Below are 15,451 nucleotides of genomic sequence, written 5' to 3' on the forward strand. Positions count from 1 at the left end.
AGGGTAGCCTTTTTATTAGAAAAGTTTGTGCATTAAAAGTTTTGAGCTTAGAATATGTCTAGGCCTCAACCTTCATGTATTGTATTTAGGAGAGCCTAAATACATTGAAGGTGAGGGAATCTCACACTTACAGGAGCCTAAATATGTTGTATTAAGGGGATCTCATATAAAGCTTGGAGAAACATTAATGTGGAAGTGAGGGGAGCTCAAACTTAGGAAGAGCCTAAGTTGAAATTGAGGAGGAACCTATACACGAGTCACTGAAGAGGGAGTCTATCAATTAAGTATTTTTCATTGTAATTGCTAAACTTTTTATATAGTGAAGTTTATTTCCACTAGGCACATAGCCCATAGACTAAGTAATATTGCTCCAAATTGAGTTACTAATTTTTGTGTCTTTATATTTCTATTTGTTTCCGTATTGCTCACTTGTCATACATATTGCCTGTGGCATATTGCTTGACATTTGTGCTACATGTTAGATCCATTTAAATTTTTTCAAAAGTTGTTTTGAGTAGTTGCAAACACTTCAATTTTTTTTCAAAATAACTTATTTTAAAAATTAAATACTTGAAAATCAAACCATTAGAGGGCATTTGGTCCACTGAGTAGAGTTAATAAATTTGGAGGTTAATGTGTTAGAGTTAGTAAGTTGCATTTGGGTGCAGAGTTGTAAAGTTGAGTTCATTGATAATTGTAAAAAATAGATTAAAAAAAGTAAGATGGAGTTATTTGTTAAACGTGAAAAATAGAGATAGAAAAAAAATGCAATTTCTAACTTCCTTGATAAATATGAAAAATCTAAATTCAACGGTGTTTACTATTAAAATTGGGTTGGTCCCCAACCCAAACGCCCCTATTTTACTAGATTTACCATCACCAATATGGTATTTTAATCCGATAAAACAATCCTCCCTCTTCCTAAATACACGCAAGAAAGGATTCGTACATAGGAATAGAGTTAAAAGGACGAGCAGAATTTTACGAACCGAATCAAACCGATAGGATGGATAATACAATCAAACCTTCGCCTATGTTTAGGCTATGGAGAATGCGATAGTAAATTCACGAGACAAGACGTTTAACCCGATTCTGTCGCCAACTCCATTATTATTCCTCTAGATTTCGTCACCTCTACTCTTCATTGATCATTCTTCTCTGAGAAACCTTAGAAATTTCTGCATTGGCTGGCCTACACACCGAATCGCGTCGGCAATTGTTTGCATTACAGAGCATGGGGAAGCCGTCTTGGCCTTCGGAGGACGAGGTAATTCTTCAAACTTGCCTTCAATTTGCAATGCGGTTCCATGTTGTTTCTGGTTTTTTTTAATCTCTTTCGCATTGTTCTTGTGTGGATTTCACTGGTTTCTGGATTGCTTGTGGTTTTGGCTGTCTTCTAATTTGCTTGGGATGACACTGATGTTTTACGCGTTCTGTTAAATCATTTCTAGCTGAAAAATTTGAGTTGATATACTGTACGTGTTTTCTGATTTTGATTCACTTAGTACATTACGTATTGGATCCGTCGTCAATGTTTAGTTCAATGTTAGTATGGGGATCGAATGGGAGATTGTTCCTGACATAAATGTTACACTCTTGTGATTTTATATTGGATCTCTTCTCGCTCATTTGTAATTGACCTGATTGTTTGTTTTAGCTAAATGGAATCAAGACGATTGTTTCGGAAATGTCCAAGAGAAGCAAGGAGGATGTTCGCATAGTTGTCTCTCCATATCGCATTTGTCCACTGGGAGCTCATATTGATCATCAGGTTAGTCCGACATGATGATTCTTAAAGTTTGCACCCTGCGTCTCATTGAAGTTCATATTGGTGCTATTATGTCAGGAACTGGAAGAGTAACGGCATTTTGCCTGGTTTCCATTTTTTTAAGCTTTATATTAGTAAATAATGGAGTTGATTTCAGTTTCTGGAATTTATTTCCAAGATGACATTGAAGTTCTTTTGAACTCTTCTATTGGTTGCTAGGGTGGGAACGTTTCAGCAATGGCCATAAATAAGGGAGTGCTTTTAGGATTTGTTCCTTCTGGCGATGCTCAGGTAATGATTGTGCAATTATAAACTTTTCTGGTGCCTATTTGAGTTACATACTCCTGAATCTCAAATGAGAGACTAGTAGCACCTCCGTAAAGAATGTAGCATTATTATAGGATTTCCGTTGCCTCACAATCAGCTACTCACATATGGATTTAAAAATATGTGTTATATTTGACTTATATTAAGTTTATGATGAAATCAAAATATTTTGGTTTATATCTGGCTATCTGGATATGGTTGCAATGCCTAGATGTAGTCATAGGGCATTAACCGAGCTTTGTAAGGAAAAAGTGTGGAATTCTGAACTTTGATAATAAAACCTGCAAAAGTAATTGAAAGATTAGATCCATCGACTGTTATGTTTTGCATGGAAGGTGATGACAGACCTACTGACTATGTATCTTGAAAGAAACTGTTCTTCACTCAATTTCCAAGGAGACTTTTACTGTGTTGAGGACTCATTGTTAGACTTGATAGTGGGTGAGAGCACGTTATTGATGTTTTATAGTGGCAATGTTAAGATTGCCTGGAATGCCTTCTGCTTTTGAGTTGCTGTAAATAGAGTATAACGTTTCAGCTATTTCAAATCCTGCATTAATTACTTCCTACCTCAAGTCAATTTAAAATCAACTTTTAGTTAATCTGATCATGCCATCTGCCTGATCAGTATTCATGGTAAGTACTAGAAGATATTTCCTTAGATTTTAGAACTCAGCTCCTTTACTTAGTACCAAAGTGTAAAAGTGTACTACTCTAGTGTGTGCACGCGGGAGGGCCATCATTCAGGGAAAACAAGAGTATGAAGAAAGTTAATCAGAGTATACGAAACTTGAGATGTTAGCAGGTCTAAATTATAAAAGATATCAATAACATTAGATGTGTTTCCCATTTCAAAAGACCTAAATGTTTGAATCAATGATATATCGACTCTATGGACCAGTATGAACTGATATTACAATTGTAAGTTCTTTTTATTTTATGACATTTATGCACATATATATATGAATGTGTGCATGTATTTATATTCACATACATTTGTGTGTATATATAAACAAGTAAAACAACCTGCGACACCTGTTACTTTTGTTTTAAATTGATGTTTAAGATCGTGGTTGTTATGTACATTGTTAGCATTTTAATTTCTTGGACTTTCAACTTCAGCTCTTAAACGTTCTCTGAGATATGAATCTCTACCTTATATTTCTTCACGAATGATCGAATATGCATGAACAACATATTTTATCTTGAAACCCAAGTTTTCGTACGATTTAGATTAGATGTAAACTAATGTTTGGAGCCATTGTAGGTTGTACTCCGTTCAGCTCAGTTCAAAGGAGATGTTAATTTCAGGTGTAGTACACTCTCTAATTTGTTTTTTTTTATAACATATCTTATAACTCTTGTGGAAGTATGCATCAATTACAACCCTGGCAATACTCTTATTATTAATAAGTCAAAACTGCAGGCTTTTCTGTTCTGAATTCATGTAAATGTGTCATCACATTGCCTATAGGCTGAGATGAAATTATCCTACACCATGCAATATCTAATGAAACATTCTAATGCTGCTGTGATCGTGAATTGTCTGTGGAACAGCCCAAAACTGCCAATTCTTGTTTACTAGAAATAACTTAATCACTAACTTAATGAGGCTGTCTCCAACCAGTTCATTACCTCTCTCTGCTTCCAGTCATTCTCAAAGAAACTTTCTACTTTAGTTTGTCCGACTCTTTCTAACTTTTTCTGCTTAGATGGACGATTTCTTGTCTTTGGATCTTATTGCTTGCTTTTATTATAACACTATATATCTTTGAGTACAAAGGGGACTTGAATTATATGTCTAAGGTTTCACCTTTTGAATTCCTTTCCTTTTTGAATCTATAATTGTTTCTTATTTTGTACTTTCCCCAAAACTTTGTGAGAAAGAAAAATCATCATGCTTGCTTTAAATATGTAAGATGTGGTAGGACTTAATTGTCTGTGTTTGGATTTCATGTTGGTATTAGCCTACTTTTCACAGAGGTCTGCAAATGCATAGTTTTCTTGCACACTGCTACAATAAACATTCATTGAGTTATATTGTGGAAACTGCAGAGTTGATGAAAACCAGTATCCAAACCATTTTATTAACAAGAAGGAAGGGACTAATGCAAATGGTCATGCTAAGTTGAAAGATGACAATAACTGGGGAAGGTATGCTAGAGGAGCAGTATATGCACTACAACAAAAAGAACATTGCCTTTCTCAGGTAAGAGACTTTTCTTTGTTTTGGAGTTTATAACTAGATTTTGAACAACCCAGTTAAGAAGTCAGTGCCAAATAGTATATTACATTGCACGATGTATAGTGTTGCCTTTATTGAATGATTAGTCTATTTTAGACCAATTAGCTGCCAAAGTAGTTCTAACTTTATAACTTGGAGACGTGGAGTCCTTACCTAATATTTTGGCTGTAAGCATCAACTGGAATTTATAATGTCTAGGGTTATAGAATTATCAAAATACATTGTATCACTTTACCTTTATGTAATTGTTTTAGACTAGTATCATATACAATGCTTTGCTTATCTTATCCTACATTCAGTTTTCCACTTACTTAAGTAGGATGTACCAAGCTGCAAAGGACTGTCCAGCTACAATAAAGTCCTTTTTTGTTGCCTTGAAATCCTCAATCTCTCAATCATTTGTTGGGATATAGGTTAGTTACATTGGATTGTTAATATAACTGTCTTGTTTGTTGGAATCTCGACTATGGGTGGAGAGTTTGTAAGCATTTGGTTGGAGTGTGTATTAAAAATAAAAAGTTTAGAATTTATTTTTCTTTGAGGTGGATTACGGAGGTAGCTAAAATATGTCTCAGATCTTTTCTTGCAATGTTGCAGGGTATAATAGGATATATCTCTGGTTCTGATGATCTTGACAGCTCAGGCCTTAGCTCTTCCGCAGCTGTAAGTGTGTATATATATATGTATATATATTTGCATTTACTTTGTGTCTCCTTTTGCATTCTGACAGCTGTAAAGTTGGTCGATGGTTAATAGGTTTAAATCACTTCATAGAATTTATTTAAGTACCAAGACCCAAGTGAACCGTTCTTCCCTGACAAATTAGATTGGTACATGATTTAGCCAAAACGAAAGAAGGCTATTGTTCTTTGGGCCATTTTTGGGGGCTTCTCTCTATATTTGAATTTTTTATTCTACACAATTAAGGCTGTGGTGTGGATATATGTTTTGCTCCCCAGTGAATGTCTCCCAAACTCACAACTTTGTTAATGAATACGTACACATATTATTATAGGGCAAACTACACTTTTGGTCCGTCATTTATGGAGTTGGTGTTTATTTGGTTCTTGGAATTACAAAAGCAATACTTTAGTATCTGTCTCTGAGGTTTGGATAATGGCTCGAGTAGACTAACAGTGTGGCTAAGTGTAACTTTCAGATTTGGTAAAATTTAATTATCTAATATTATTTTTAATGACTGGACTTCTTCTCTCTTCCTTCCTCTCCCTTTCTTTAACAATCTTGCTATTGTTGTCGTGTCGCCCATCTCCAACCATCATTGCCATCCCTGTTAGAGCTCGAATATGGTTGTTACTAGAGTTTTCCAGAAGGAAGGAGAATAGATTTGGAGTGACTAGATCAGGGTTCAAGTAGGGGTGACGACAATGATAGCTGGTTGGAGAGAGGCATTGTGATAAATGATAGTAGTTACGAGATTGTCGGAGAAGGGGAGAGGAGGGAAGAGAGAGGATGCCCACCTTATAAAAAAACAGCAAATTGTTAAATTTTGCCAAATCAACAAGTTACAATCAACAATCAAACTATCACATCATTTTATCGTTCGCCAAGTAATGGATAAAGAAGCTTGTGACCATTTAGAATCCTTTATCAAACCCCAAGTACCAAAAGTGATGCTTTTGAAACCTCAAGGGTACTAAATAGACACCTACTCTAGAACCATAAATATATTTTCCACTATATATACTATACTAGTAAGCTTGGGTTATGGGTGAGAATTTTTAAATGGTCTTATTTCATATATATAAATTGATATACATTTAGAAAATCATTCTCACTTTGAACTAGGAAATAAGTTTTATAATTAAATGTATGTGAACCATATTTTCGGTACAAGAGATTTTCAGGTGATTGCAATAATGTACATAGTTACCGACAACCCCCAATTGGAGTTCACAAAAGACTATAATGTGATTAAAAATTTAAGAGTGATGAACTCAAGTCTCAAAGGAGTTTGGTAGCATGCAAATCTGCACCTCCTGAAGTCTGTGATATTAGTCTTCAATGGAAGAATTGAATATCATGTTCACAAAAGACTATAATGCCATTAAAAATTTAAGAGTGATAGACTCAAGTCTCAAAGGGTTTGGTAGCATGAAAATCCACACCTTCTGAAGTCTGTGTTATTAGTCTCCAATGGAAGAATTGAATATCATGTTCTATAAGGCAGGCTGTAATGTAGCTACATATTAGATTGAAGTGTAAAAATAAAGTACATAGCGGGATGTTTTTTCCCCATTTATTCTTGGAGTTTTGCATTGCTAATTTTGAAGTTAATACGGTTATATGAGAGGCCTCAGTTTCAATAACTAAGTTTTAATCTGTAGTTTATGGTTGACAGGTTGGATTGGCTTACTTGTTAGCGCTGGAAAATGCTAATAATTTAACAATATCTCCCTCAGAAAATATTGAATATGATAGGTGGGTAGTTTGATTTCTTGATTATATTTCTGCTGCATATAGTCAACTGGTCTCTCTGAGATTTCAATGCTGCTAGTGTATCTGTTCAAATTACCATGGTAACAAAAATTAGTTTGAACCTGCTTTAGTAAGAGTGGAGCTCGAAGCAGTTGTATTATTTCAACATCTCCTTCCTGTGGCTGCTCTGTCATGTACTCTTCCATTCAGTTAACTTCAAATTCGTTGACACAGAAAATTTTGAACTTAAACTCAACTTTTTTTTTCAAGTGCATGCTTTGTTTTGAAATCACATTTGTTGGGGCTGCAACAGGCACAATTGCCTATGCACCACCATATAGTCTGCCAATTGACAATCAAGTAATCTCATAAACTTTTGGTGAGAAAATTGATGAACAATTAATGTCCAGACATCTGATATGAGGCATTTTCTGGAGACTGATAGATGCATGGAGTGATATTATTTGGGTTAGTTTGGTATTGCTTTAGATACAATCAGCTGCATTAGAAATTGGTCAAACCATTTATCAGTGATGTAGTTTGTTAGAAAAGGTAATTGTTGATATGATTTTTTTGCTAACTTAAGAGAATATTATTCAATAAAGAATTTAATAAAAAGAGATTCACTATTAAAAGATTTACAAATCAGCCCTTGAGTTGCTTGCTTCTCAAATTTACTATTAAATGAAGAATGCTTCTTTACAAATCAATATGAGATGGTTAAAATAATTATTTGCCTTTAAGAAATTCAAAAGCATTACCACATGCACAGCTAAAGTGTATGCATGCTCTATGTAATTATATTCACATGCTTTTATGTCGTTTTCCCTTTGTAATGTAGACTAATTGAAAATGGATACTTGGGTCTGAGAAATGGCATACTTGACCAATCAGCAATATTACTTTCAAGCTATGGTTGTCTATTGCACATGAACTGCAAGGTAGTGAATTATTCACACACTCGAATTTTAACAAATATCTTATGATGAAGTACAGAAGAATTTTATTTCATCTACCATTTTATCATTTTGAATCTTTTCCAAGCTTTTAACTGCGTGTTATACTTCGTTTATTATTTTGTTTGTTTTTATGCTAGTTTATTCTATAAATGATAAGACTTATACGGTTATACTAATAATCACACTGTATTTTAAAATGTTAATAAGGATCCTTTTGTGTTCACAATATTGGTTAGGATTAGGAGAGAGTTTCTGTATTTAGTTTTTCAAACTAACTTTTTTGAGTTAAGTAATACGTTAACGTTGTTCACTCTTTTTTCTTCATTTTTTTGTTGTTGTTGTAAGTGTGTGTACCTGTATAATATTTGGATTTCATTATAATGTTTCTTCATATTTAAATTTTATATTAGCCATAGTTCAGCTTTCCAATCCTTTTTCCTTTCCGTTTGATATATCATGTTTTCTAGTTGGTTGAACAAGAATACTATTAAAGTCAAGTTTATCCATCGAGTTCATAAAAATACCCTGAATATTGTTTAAAGGATATTTAAGTAAAATTAGGTATAACTATTGCTTAACCTAATCGGGGAGAAAATAAAGTAGAACAATATGTGTGTAAAATATAGACTATCTATACTTAGCAAGTGTCGTTTTCAGTGAGCTTATAAGCTTATGGGGAGTACTTTTCATGTTATTCCATTTTGTTTACTTTTCATATGTATCTAAAGGAAAAAAGCTTGTATCATATATATTAAAAAAATGGTAACATTATGGGGTGCACAATCGAAGTTAATGTAAGTGTTGACATTTAGGTTTCTTCTGTAGAAACATACCGCTAAACAAAGGAGCAAGTATATTTGGGTTACAGGCTTACAGCTTATAATTTAGCTTTCAGGGATATTGTTGTCTTCTTTTGGGTAGCTTTCTTTCCTATCTACATCTAATCAGCCTTTACTCTTTTCAACGTCGACTATTCTTTGCTATCAAACATGCAGAATTTATAGTACTCGGGCCTAATACATGTTTCTCCAGTAACTTCCAATTATTTTCTAATAATGGCAGCTTGTCATATTTTTCAGAAGCAAACCTTTTATCCTTTGAAAATGTACTGGCTTTGAGTGTTTGAATGTCTCTCTAGTTCTTCCAAAATTTCGGCTTGTCACTTGTTTTATCCTTTAATCGTGACCATAACGTGTTTTATGATTCTTATTTGACATGTGAAGACTAAAGATTTCAAGCTTATACGCCCACTGGATATGGAAAGCAGTCTAAAATCTGAGACGCAGAAGGAATACCAAATTTTATTAGCATTTTCAGGATTGAAGCAGGCTTTGACAAATAACCCTGGATATAATCACCGCGTTGCAGAGTGTCAAGAGGCTGCAAAAATTCTTCTGAAGTAATATTTACACCCTTCATGCTGACTGGACCTCCTTATTTGATTGGGTTTTAGTAATACTGATTTCTTCATATCTGAACATCTTCCTTCTGTGCTTTAAAACCATTCCACGTTTGAGGTCTTAAGTTTAATTAGAGTTTGAAATTATGAATTTGAGCTTGTAATGCTTGAAGTTGGGATGGAGTGCAATCACAGAAAATATCTTTTTGAGTTTCTATTTTAAATGTCTGGAAACTTTCAATTATATAAAAAGAGAGACCTTTAGAATGATGGAGGAAATTAAATTGGAACATATAGAATGGACTGCCTGCATTATTTTAAGCCATTCTCTTTGACCGAGTAAAAAAGGATAGCTTGACGCGGGGTTGGTGTTGTAATGCCAGTGTAGTTTGAGAATCAGATTATCTAGTACAAGGTTGCAGCAGAAAAACTGATCTGAAGATGAGTCTGGCGAGAACATTGGAATAGGAAATAGGAAGAGGAATATAAATTTGAAAGGGAATCTTATACCTACAAGGAGAAGCTAAGACCAAGGGAAGTAAAGGCTCGGTTTTGGAGTAACACTCGTGAATTCATTACCTTGGATGATAGATAACCGCTAGACATGTATAAACAGGTCTATGTCTGACAAAGACAAGAATCTGAGATCTAAACATATTATGGGTTTCTTTTTTCTCCTTTTCTTGAGAATATTGCTTGTCATATAGGGTGGGGGCATTCAAACATAGAACCTCTTAGAAGAAGCAAGGATGCCTTAACTACTAAGCTATGTTTATGTTGGCTTTTCTCTCTTTTTGCATGTTAAATGAGCATTATATGAAATCTGTTGCTTTTTAAGGGACAAACTGGATTTATTACGCATCCTTTTCATTCTATAGTGCATCTGGCAATTCTCATGTGGAGCCACTCCTTTGTAATGGTTAGTATTTCTGCAGGCCCTGTGAAGTTTGCTTTTTTGTTTTGGTTACTTTTTAATCCTCGTTTGATGACTTTGATTCTTATTCCTTTTCTGAATGTTGTCTTCTTATCAGTTGAACAGGAAACTTATGAAGCTCATAAGGTAATGCCATTTAACATTAATGCAAGCGATAATCAGTCTTGTCATCTTCCTTCTACAACGGAAATTTCTGCATTGGTGAATGTTTGTGTGATAAGGAAAAAAAATATTTTAGTCAAATAGTAAACTTCAAAGTTAAAGCTTCGGGTATTGAATCAAGTTTTCATGTATATTCCAATTTCCAACAATTCAATCAACTCCACCGAACATCCTTGTTTGTAATGAAGTCAAGCAATATTAGCAAAACTGTCAAACAATTTGAGACTTTATTTTTGTAACTCTTTCTTGAATTTCACTTCATTTGGATTTTCCTGGACAGTCCCAGCTGGAAACAAACTTGGCAAAAAGAGCAGAACATTATTTCTCAGAAAACACGCGGGTTTTACAAGGTACTCTTTCTTAGACGTTATTGTTTGCAGAATCGTTCTTTTCATTTATTCAAGTAGCAGCTTCTTTTTTTCCCTCAGTTGTAGTCATGTCGAGGACTTGAAATGAATTATAATATAATGGTCATTTTAGGACTCGAAGCTTGGGCTTCAGGGAGGTTGGAAGACTTTGGAAAACTCATTGCGGCTTCTGGGCGAAGTTCAATTGTAAACTACGAATGTGGTATGTCTCAACTTTCTTATGTCAATTACCTTACTTGGGCATGCTATTCTGCCTCTTTTTTCCTGCTCTCCTGGGTGGGCTATCTTAAAATTATAATTGGAAAAGTAACAAAAGGCGTACTATTATATCATTCTGTCACAGCTATTTCTATTTATGCGTGAAACTTCTAATTAGTACGTCTAATTATATCATTCTGTCAAAGCTCTCCTGGGTGGACTATCTTAAAATTATAATTGGAAAAGCAATAAAAGACGTTCTAACTGCATGTTGTATCGAATGGTCACCTTATTTTATTTACATACGTAATGAAACAACTCCATGACATTTCACTAACTACGTTATTTTGTCTAACTGCTAATATCTTCATATTGCCGATATAGTACTGGATTAAGCAATTAATATGCCTCTCTCTCTTTTTTTTAGTCAACAAATATTTATTATTTCTCTTTATCCATTGCATCAGGAGCATCCATCCCACTTATGGTTCCAGCTCATTGGGTTGGATAAGGGCATGTTTCATATATAAGTTGGATTCTGTTTTATGTTTTCATGTTCATGCAATTGAATCAAATTGACCCCACGAATATCAGTTTGGCATATTTTGAAAACTGCTTTTTGAATTCTGTGATTCACTGAAAGAAAATTTCAAAAACATCTTTTTATGGTTTAAAAATATACTAGCAAATACATTTGAAAGCTTTTTTAAATTGTGATCCACTTTTTAATCTACTCCCAAACACATTAAAAAAAATACTAGAAACATGAAATACAACTTTGTTTTTTATTGGATCCTATGTTTTCAAATTTCTATTCTTAGATCACCAACTAAATGCACCTTAAATCTCAGATTTTTTTATTTTATTGGATTTTGAATAGGAACACTAAATGATAGTGATTTCAAATTATTTGTTTGAATGGCACAACATTTGCATGGGACTGTTGCTAGAATACGTGATGGATTTGTTTTGAACTGAAAAATTATATCAGTAACAACATTGTGAAACCATATATGATTTCCTTGCAGGTGCAGAACCACTTGTTCAACTATACGAGATCCTCTTGAGAGCTCCTGGAGTATGTGGAGCGCGGTTCAGTGGTGCTGGCTTTAGAGGTTGTTGTCTCGCTTTCGTAGATGCCAACTATGCTGCTGAAGCTGTAGATTTTGTGTGGACAGAGTATACGAAGGTGCAGCCAGAGTTAGCAGCACAGATGAACCCAGAGACAGCCGTGTTGATTTGTGAACCGGGTGACTGCGCTCATATCATATGTGGTACCTCCTAAGGACCATTTCTCCAGTATTAATTGATTTCATTCTTCCTGTAATATTATATATTGCATTCTGGTCATTTCTGTATCTTTGTCGCTCTATATTGATTCATTGACATTTCACATTCAAGAAAGGTGCATCTTGTAAATACTCTTCTTTTTTAACATTGTACTTGTACATGTTATATTCTTCTACTAAAACAAGTGCATGCTTTAAAATGCCATTTATTATAGATGTAAGAGTAATGTAATGGATGTTATATGAATCAATAGTACACTATTTCGAAGATATCTAGATTTGGATGATCTGCTCCATGTCGATCAATGTCAAATGCAGATTAAACATATGTTTGAGAATAATTTTGAAATTATTAAAATCACTTTTGTTCAATTTAAAATTACTCAAAAACACACAATTACTTACAATTAATTAAATATTTAATTTTTTATTTTTAAACTCATTTTTCATAATATTATAATTGATTTTGAATGATTAAAGGTATTTAATGATTAATTTTAAAAATGATAAGTGATTTTAACCATTTTAAAATTAACTCAAGTGATGTAAAATTGATATATCTCATTCCTACCTAACCATAATAAAAGGTGGCAATTAGAGAGAATCAGTTTTTAACTGTTTTGTCCATTACCAAATTTTAAGTTTTTGGAGGGTAATTACAATGGGTATATAACAATATTCTAAAAAATTGCAAATATATCAATTTCAAACCAATCTATCTATATATCTATATATTCTTTGTTTCTTGTCATCTGAAAATTTAAAATAAAAATGTAAATGTTTTATTTGAAAACGAGTTTTCAAGAGAAACAGGTAACAATTTTTTTTTTGTTTAAATTTCTGCACGATTTCTGATAAAAAAAATTTCTACCCAAATTTAAAATATTGTGTTGTTTATATATTTCTTTTGAGTAATCACCCACCACTGAGATAGTAATTCATAGTTTATCTACTAAACTATTGTCAATCTGACAATAGTACCTTGTTGTACTAGTAAAAGCTAAATGAAAAAAAAAAAAAAAAAGGTTCTGTTTTGAAAATTTTTTATGCGACATTTTTACACGGTCAATTTTAAGTGCACAAATTAATTACGATAAGTAATGCTATTTTTCTTCTAATTAAAGAAAGATGCTTTTTTCTTCTCTTATAAAGATTCTCTTTTCTTAGGAAAGTAGAGTTAAAAGTGAATGGTTGAGAGTGATATGAAATCATAAAAGCACTTTTGTCATTTTTGAAATCACTTAAACATGTTTTTATGATTTAAAAGTGGAAACTTAAATATAAAATTAATTTTAAGTAATTAAAAACATGTTTTTGGAGTGACTTTGAATATGACAAAATAATTTTAACAATTTTAAATTCACTCCAAACTCCCTTTACTCTTTTCCCCCTCGATGTTTTTCAATAAATCTTCTCAACCATGAATAATTATTAGAGACACATAACTAATTGTTGGGGATTGATTTAAAAAATTTGTATACCCCCTAGTAATTATTTTAATTATTCTATATTTAATCCCACCAAATTTTCAGTTACATTGTAGCTACCTTCTTGGATGATTTTTTTTTTGGGCTAATCAATGTAGAGAATTCTCATTTAGAACACAACATAAGATATTCTCTTTTCAAGACTAGATTCATTTAATCTTAGTTTGATTCCTAAATAACATTCAAATTATATATCTTTGCTCTTAAATACATTTTTTTGGGTGAAGATTCAAATATTTTACTTTTAACTAGAACAAATGTATAACACCTAAACTAGTTGAAAAATACTTCAGACCGTCAACAAAATATGGCGTGTTATGCCCTAGTTTATTGTTTTGTGTACTTTGTATTTAGTATGACTTTTATATTATACGCCTTACTAACCTTAGGTCAAGTGGGAGATTGTTGAGGTTGATGCCCTAAATCTCATAGGGTCCCATGGTTTGTAATTGTAATGTAAAAACATTTTATTTATGTAATAAAATATGTGATGTTTTATTTCAAAATTAGTAGCATTAACCACAAAGCAATAAACTAACATCCAAGGTCATCTTTGTAGCTTAAACATATATGTAGAGACATACGGTGGATCATGTTTAAGTGATAACCTAAAAGGTCTGTAGTAGATGGATAATGTTGGGTACCTTATCTTGGCGACATTACGAGTATGACCTACTTTGTAGAGGTTATAATTGTTGTAAAGTGCTACAAATAATCTGATCCTGATCATTCATGTGGAGATATGTGAGTGGGGATATTCTATACAAAGGAATTTGTATAAGACCGAACCACGAAATGTTTAGTTTCATTATATTATTTCGTTCATAATAGAGACTTTCATTTCACCAGAATGACCATAGGTAGCATGATCTGAATCCTGAGTGAGTTGTGAACTCCTGCCTATGAAGTGAAGGAAATCGGACATGAGGATTTTCATGAGCAGCGGAATGATCTTTCCAAATTTCAATCGTATAAGAACATTACAATTACAATCACAAATGGAAACATATGGTTATGCGTAAAATAGAAATTACAACATGCTATACAAAAGATCAAGGACAAGAATCAACACACTTTTGTAGACTCGTCTTCAAGTTCCTTGATCACAAATGCTCGACACATCAACACAGCAACACACGAACGTCCAACACGACCGATACACTGCACGGACACCACGCTCTCGAACTAAGTGATCGCCAAGGTCACGAAAACCCTAAACACCGCGAACGGCCTTCAGAGAACCTCGACATTGTCGAGATGTGTATGACACCACCAAGAAGGTTACCTTGGTATTCTCGGTGTGAGAATCCAGAGGGTGAGCTCTGTTTTGACTTGGTTTGAGGTAGAAAACTGGAGGAACCACAATCGTGTAATGTTTGAGCAAGTGGGAGAATGAACAATCTATTGTATAGGTTGATGCCTAATCGTTTAGGAAAAGCTATGCGATCGTTTAGGAAAAGCTATGCGATCGTCTATCAAAAGCTATGCAATCGTTTAGCTCATCGTTTAGTTGAGTGTCTATCGTGTACTAACACTCCACGATCGTTTAGCTAACTCCAAGCTGTCGCTTAGTAAATCTAATTTACTTGACAACTTCTCCGTGAGCAATTTCCAAGATTGAAAAACTTCAAAACACTTCTTTTTTCTTTTTTTACCTTACTAAAATTAGGAAAACATTTTTCCTTTTATCTCATGGTTACCATGAAACCACTAATAACCTCCCACTCAATTGGTTATTAGAGAAAAAGAGATAATTATCCAATAATTAATATTATTATAAATATAAATGATAACTAACTTACCATAATATATTTATAACCTATAGTTTTAATATTTCTCTCATGAAACATATAAACCATAGCTCTTTTTTATTCCATGG

At 33.3% G+C, this 15,451-nt stretch overlaps 1 protein-coding gene across 2 annotated transcripts; it reads left to right on the top strand.

Annotated features, from left to right (window-relative positions):
* The first annotated feature begins 943 nt into the window (after positions 1-943).
* LOC120071424 (galacturonokinase) lies at positions 944-12,246 on the top strand. Of its 2 annotated transcripts, XM_039023701.1 has the most exons (14): positions 947-1,267; positions 1,658-1,771; positions 1,988-2,059; positions 3,363-3,406; positions 4,151-4,304; positions 4,938-5,003; positions 6,700-6,779; positions 7,618-7,717; positions 8,959-9,134; positions 10,013-10,053; positions 10,166-10,194; positions 10,511-10,580; positions 10,711-10,800; positions 11,825-12,246. In XM_039023701.1, exons 1-14 carry the CDS (start codon positions 1,235-1,237, stop codon positions 12,079-12,081), a joined length of 1,326 nt encoding a protein of 441 aa, XP_038879629.1. In that variant the 5' UTR covers positions 947-1,234; the 3' UTR covers positions 12,082-12,246. The 2 variants fall into 2 exon arrangements, with proteins under 2 accessions (XP_038879630.1, XP_038879629.1); XM_039023702.1 differs by lacking the exons at positions 6,700-6,779; positions 7,618-7,717 and having other exon boundaries at positions 944-1,267.
* The last annotated feature ends 3,205 nt before the right edge of the window (positions 12,247-15,451 follow it).

Source organism: Benincasa hispida, chromosome 2, assembly GCF_009727055.1.
Source record: "Benincasa hispida cultivar B227 chromosome 2, ASM972705v1, whole genome shotgun sequence".
NCBI lineage: Eukaryota > Viridiplantae > Streptophyta > Magnoliopsida > Cucurbitales > Cucurbitaceae > Benincasa > Benincasa hispida.

What these genes read in the sequence shown, in the direction of transcription:
- LOC120071424 (XM_039023701.1), top strand. Translation starts at nt 1,235, where the DNA reads ATGGGGAAGCCGTCTTGGCCTTCGGAGGACGAG. An exon ending in GAGCTCATATTGATCATCAG is followed by an intron (nt 1,772 to 1,987) that starts GTTAGTCCGACA and finishes ATTGGTTGCTAG; the next exon opens with GGTGGGAACGTTTCAGCAAT. An exon ending in GCCTTAGCTCTTCCGCAGCT is followed by an intron (nt 5,004 to 6,699) that starts GTAAGTGTGTAT and finishes TATGGTTGACAG; the next exon opens with GTTGGATTGGCTTACTTGTT.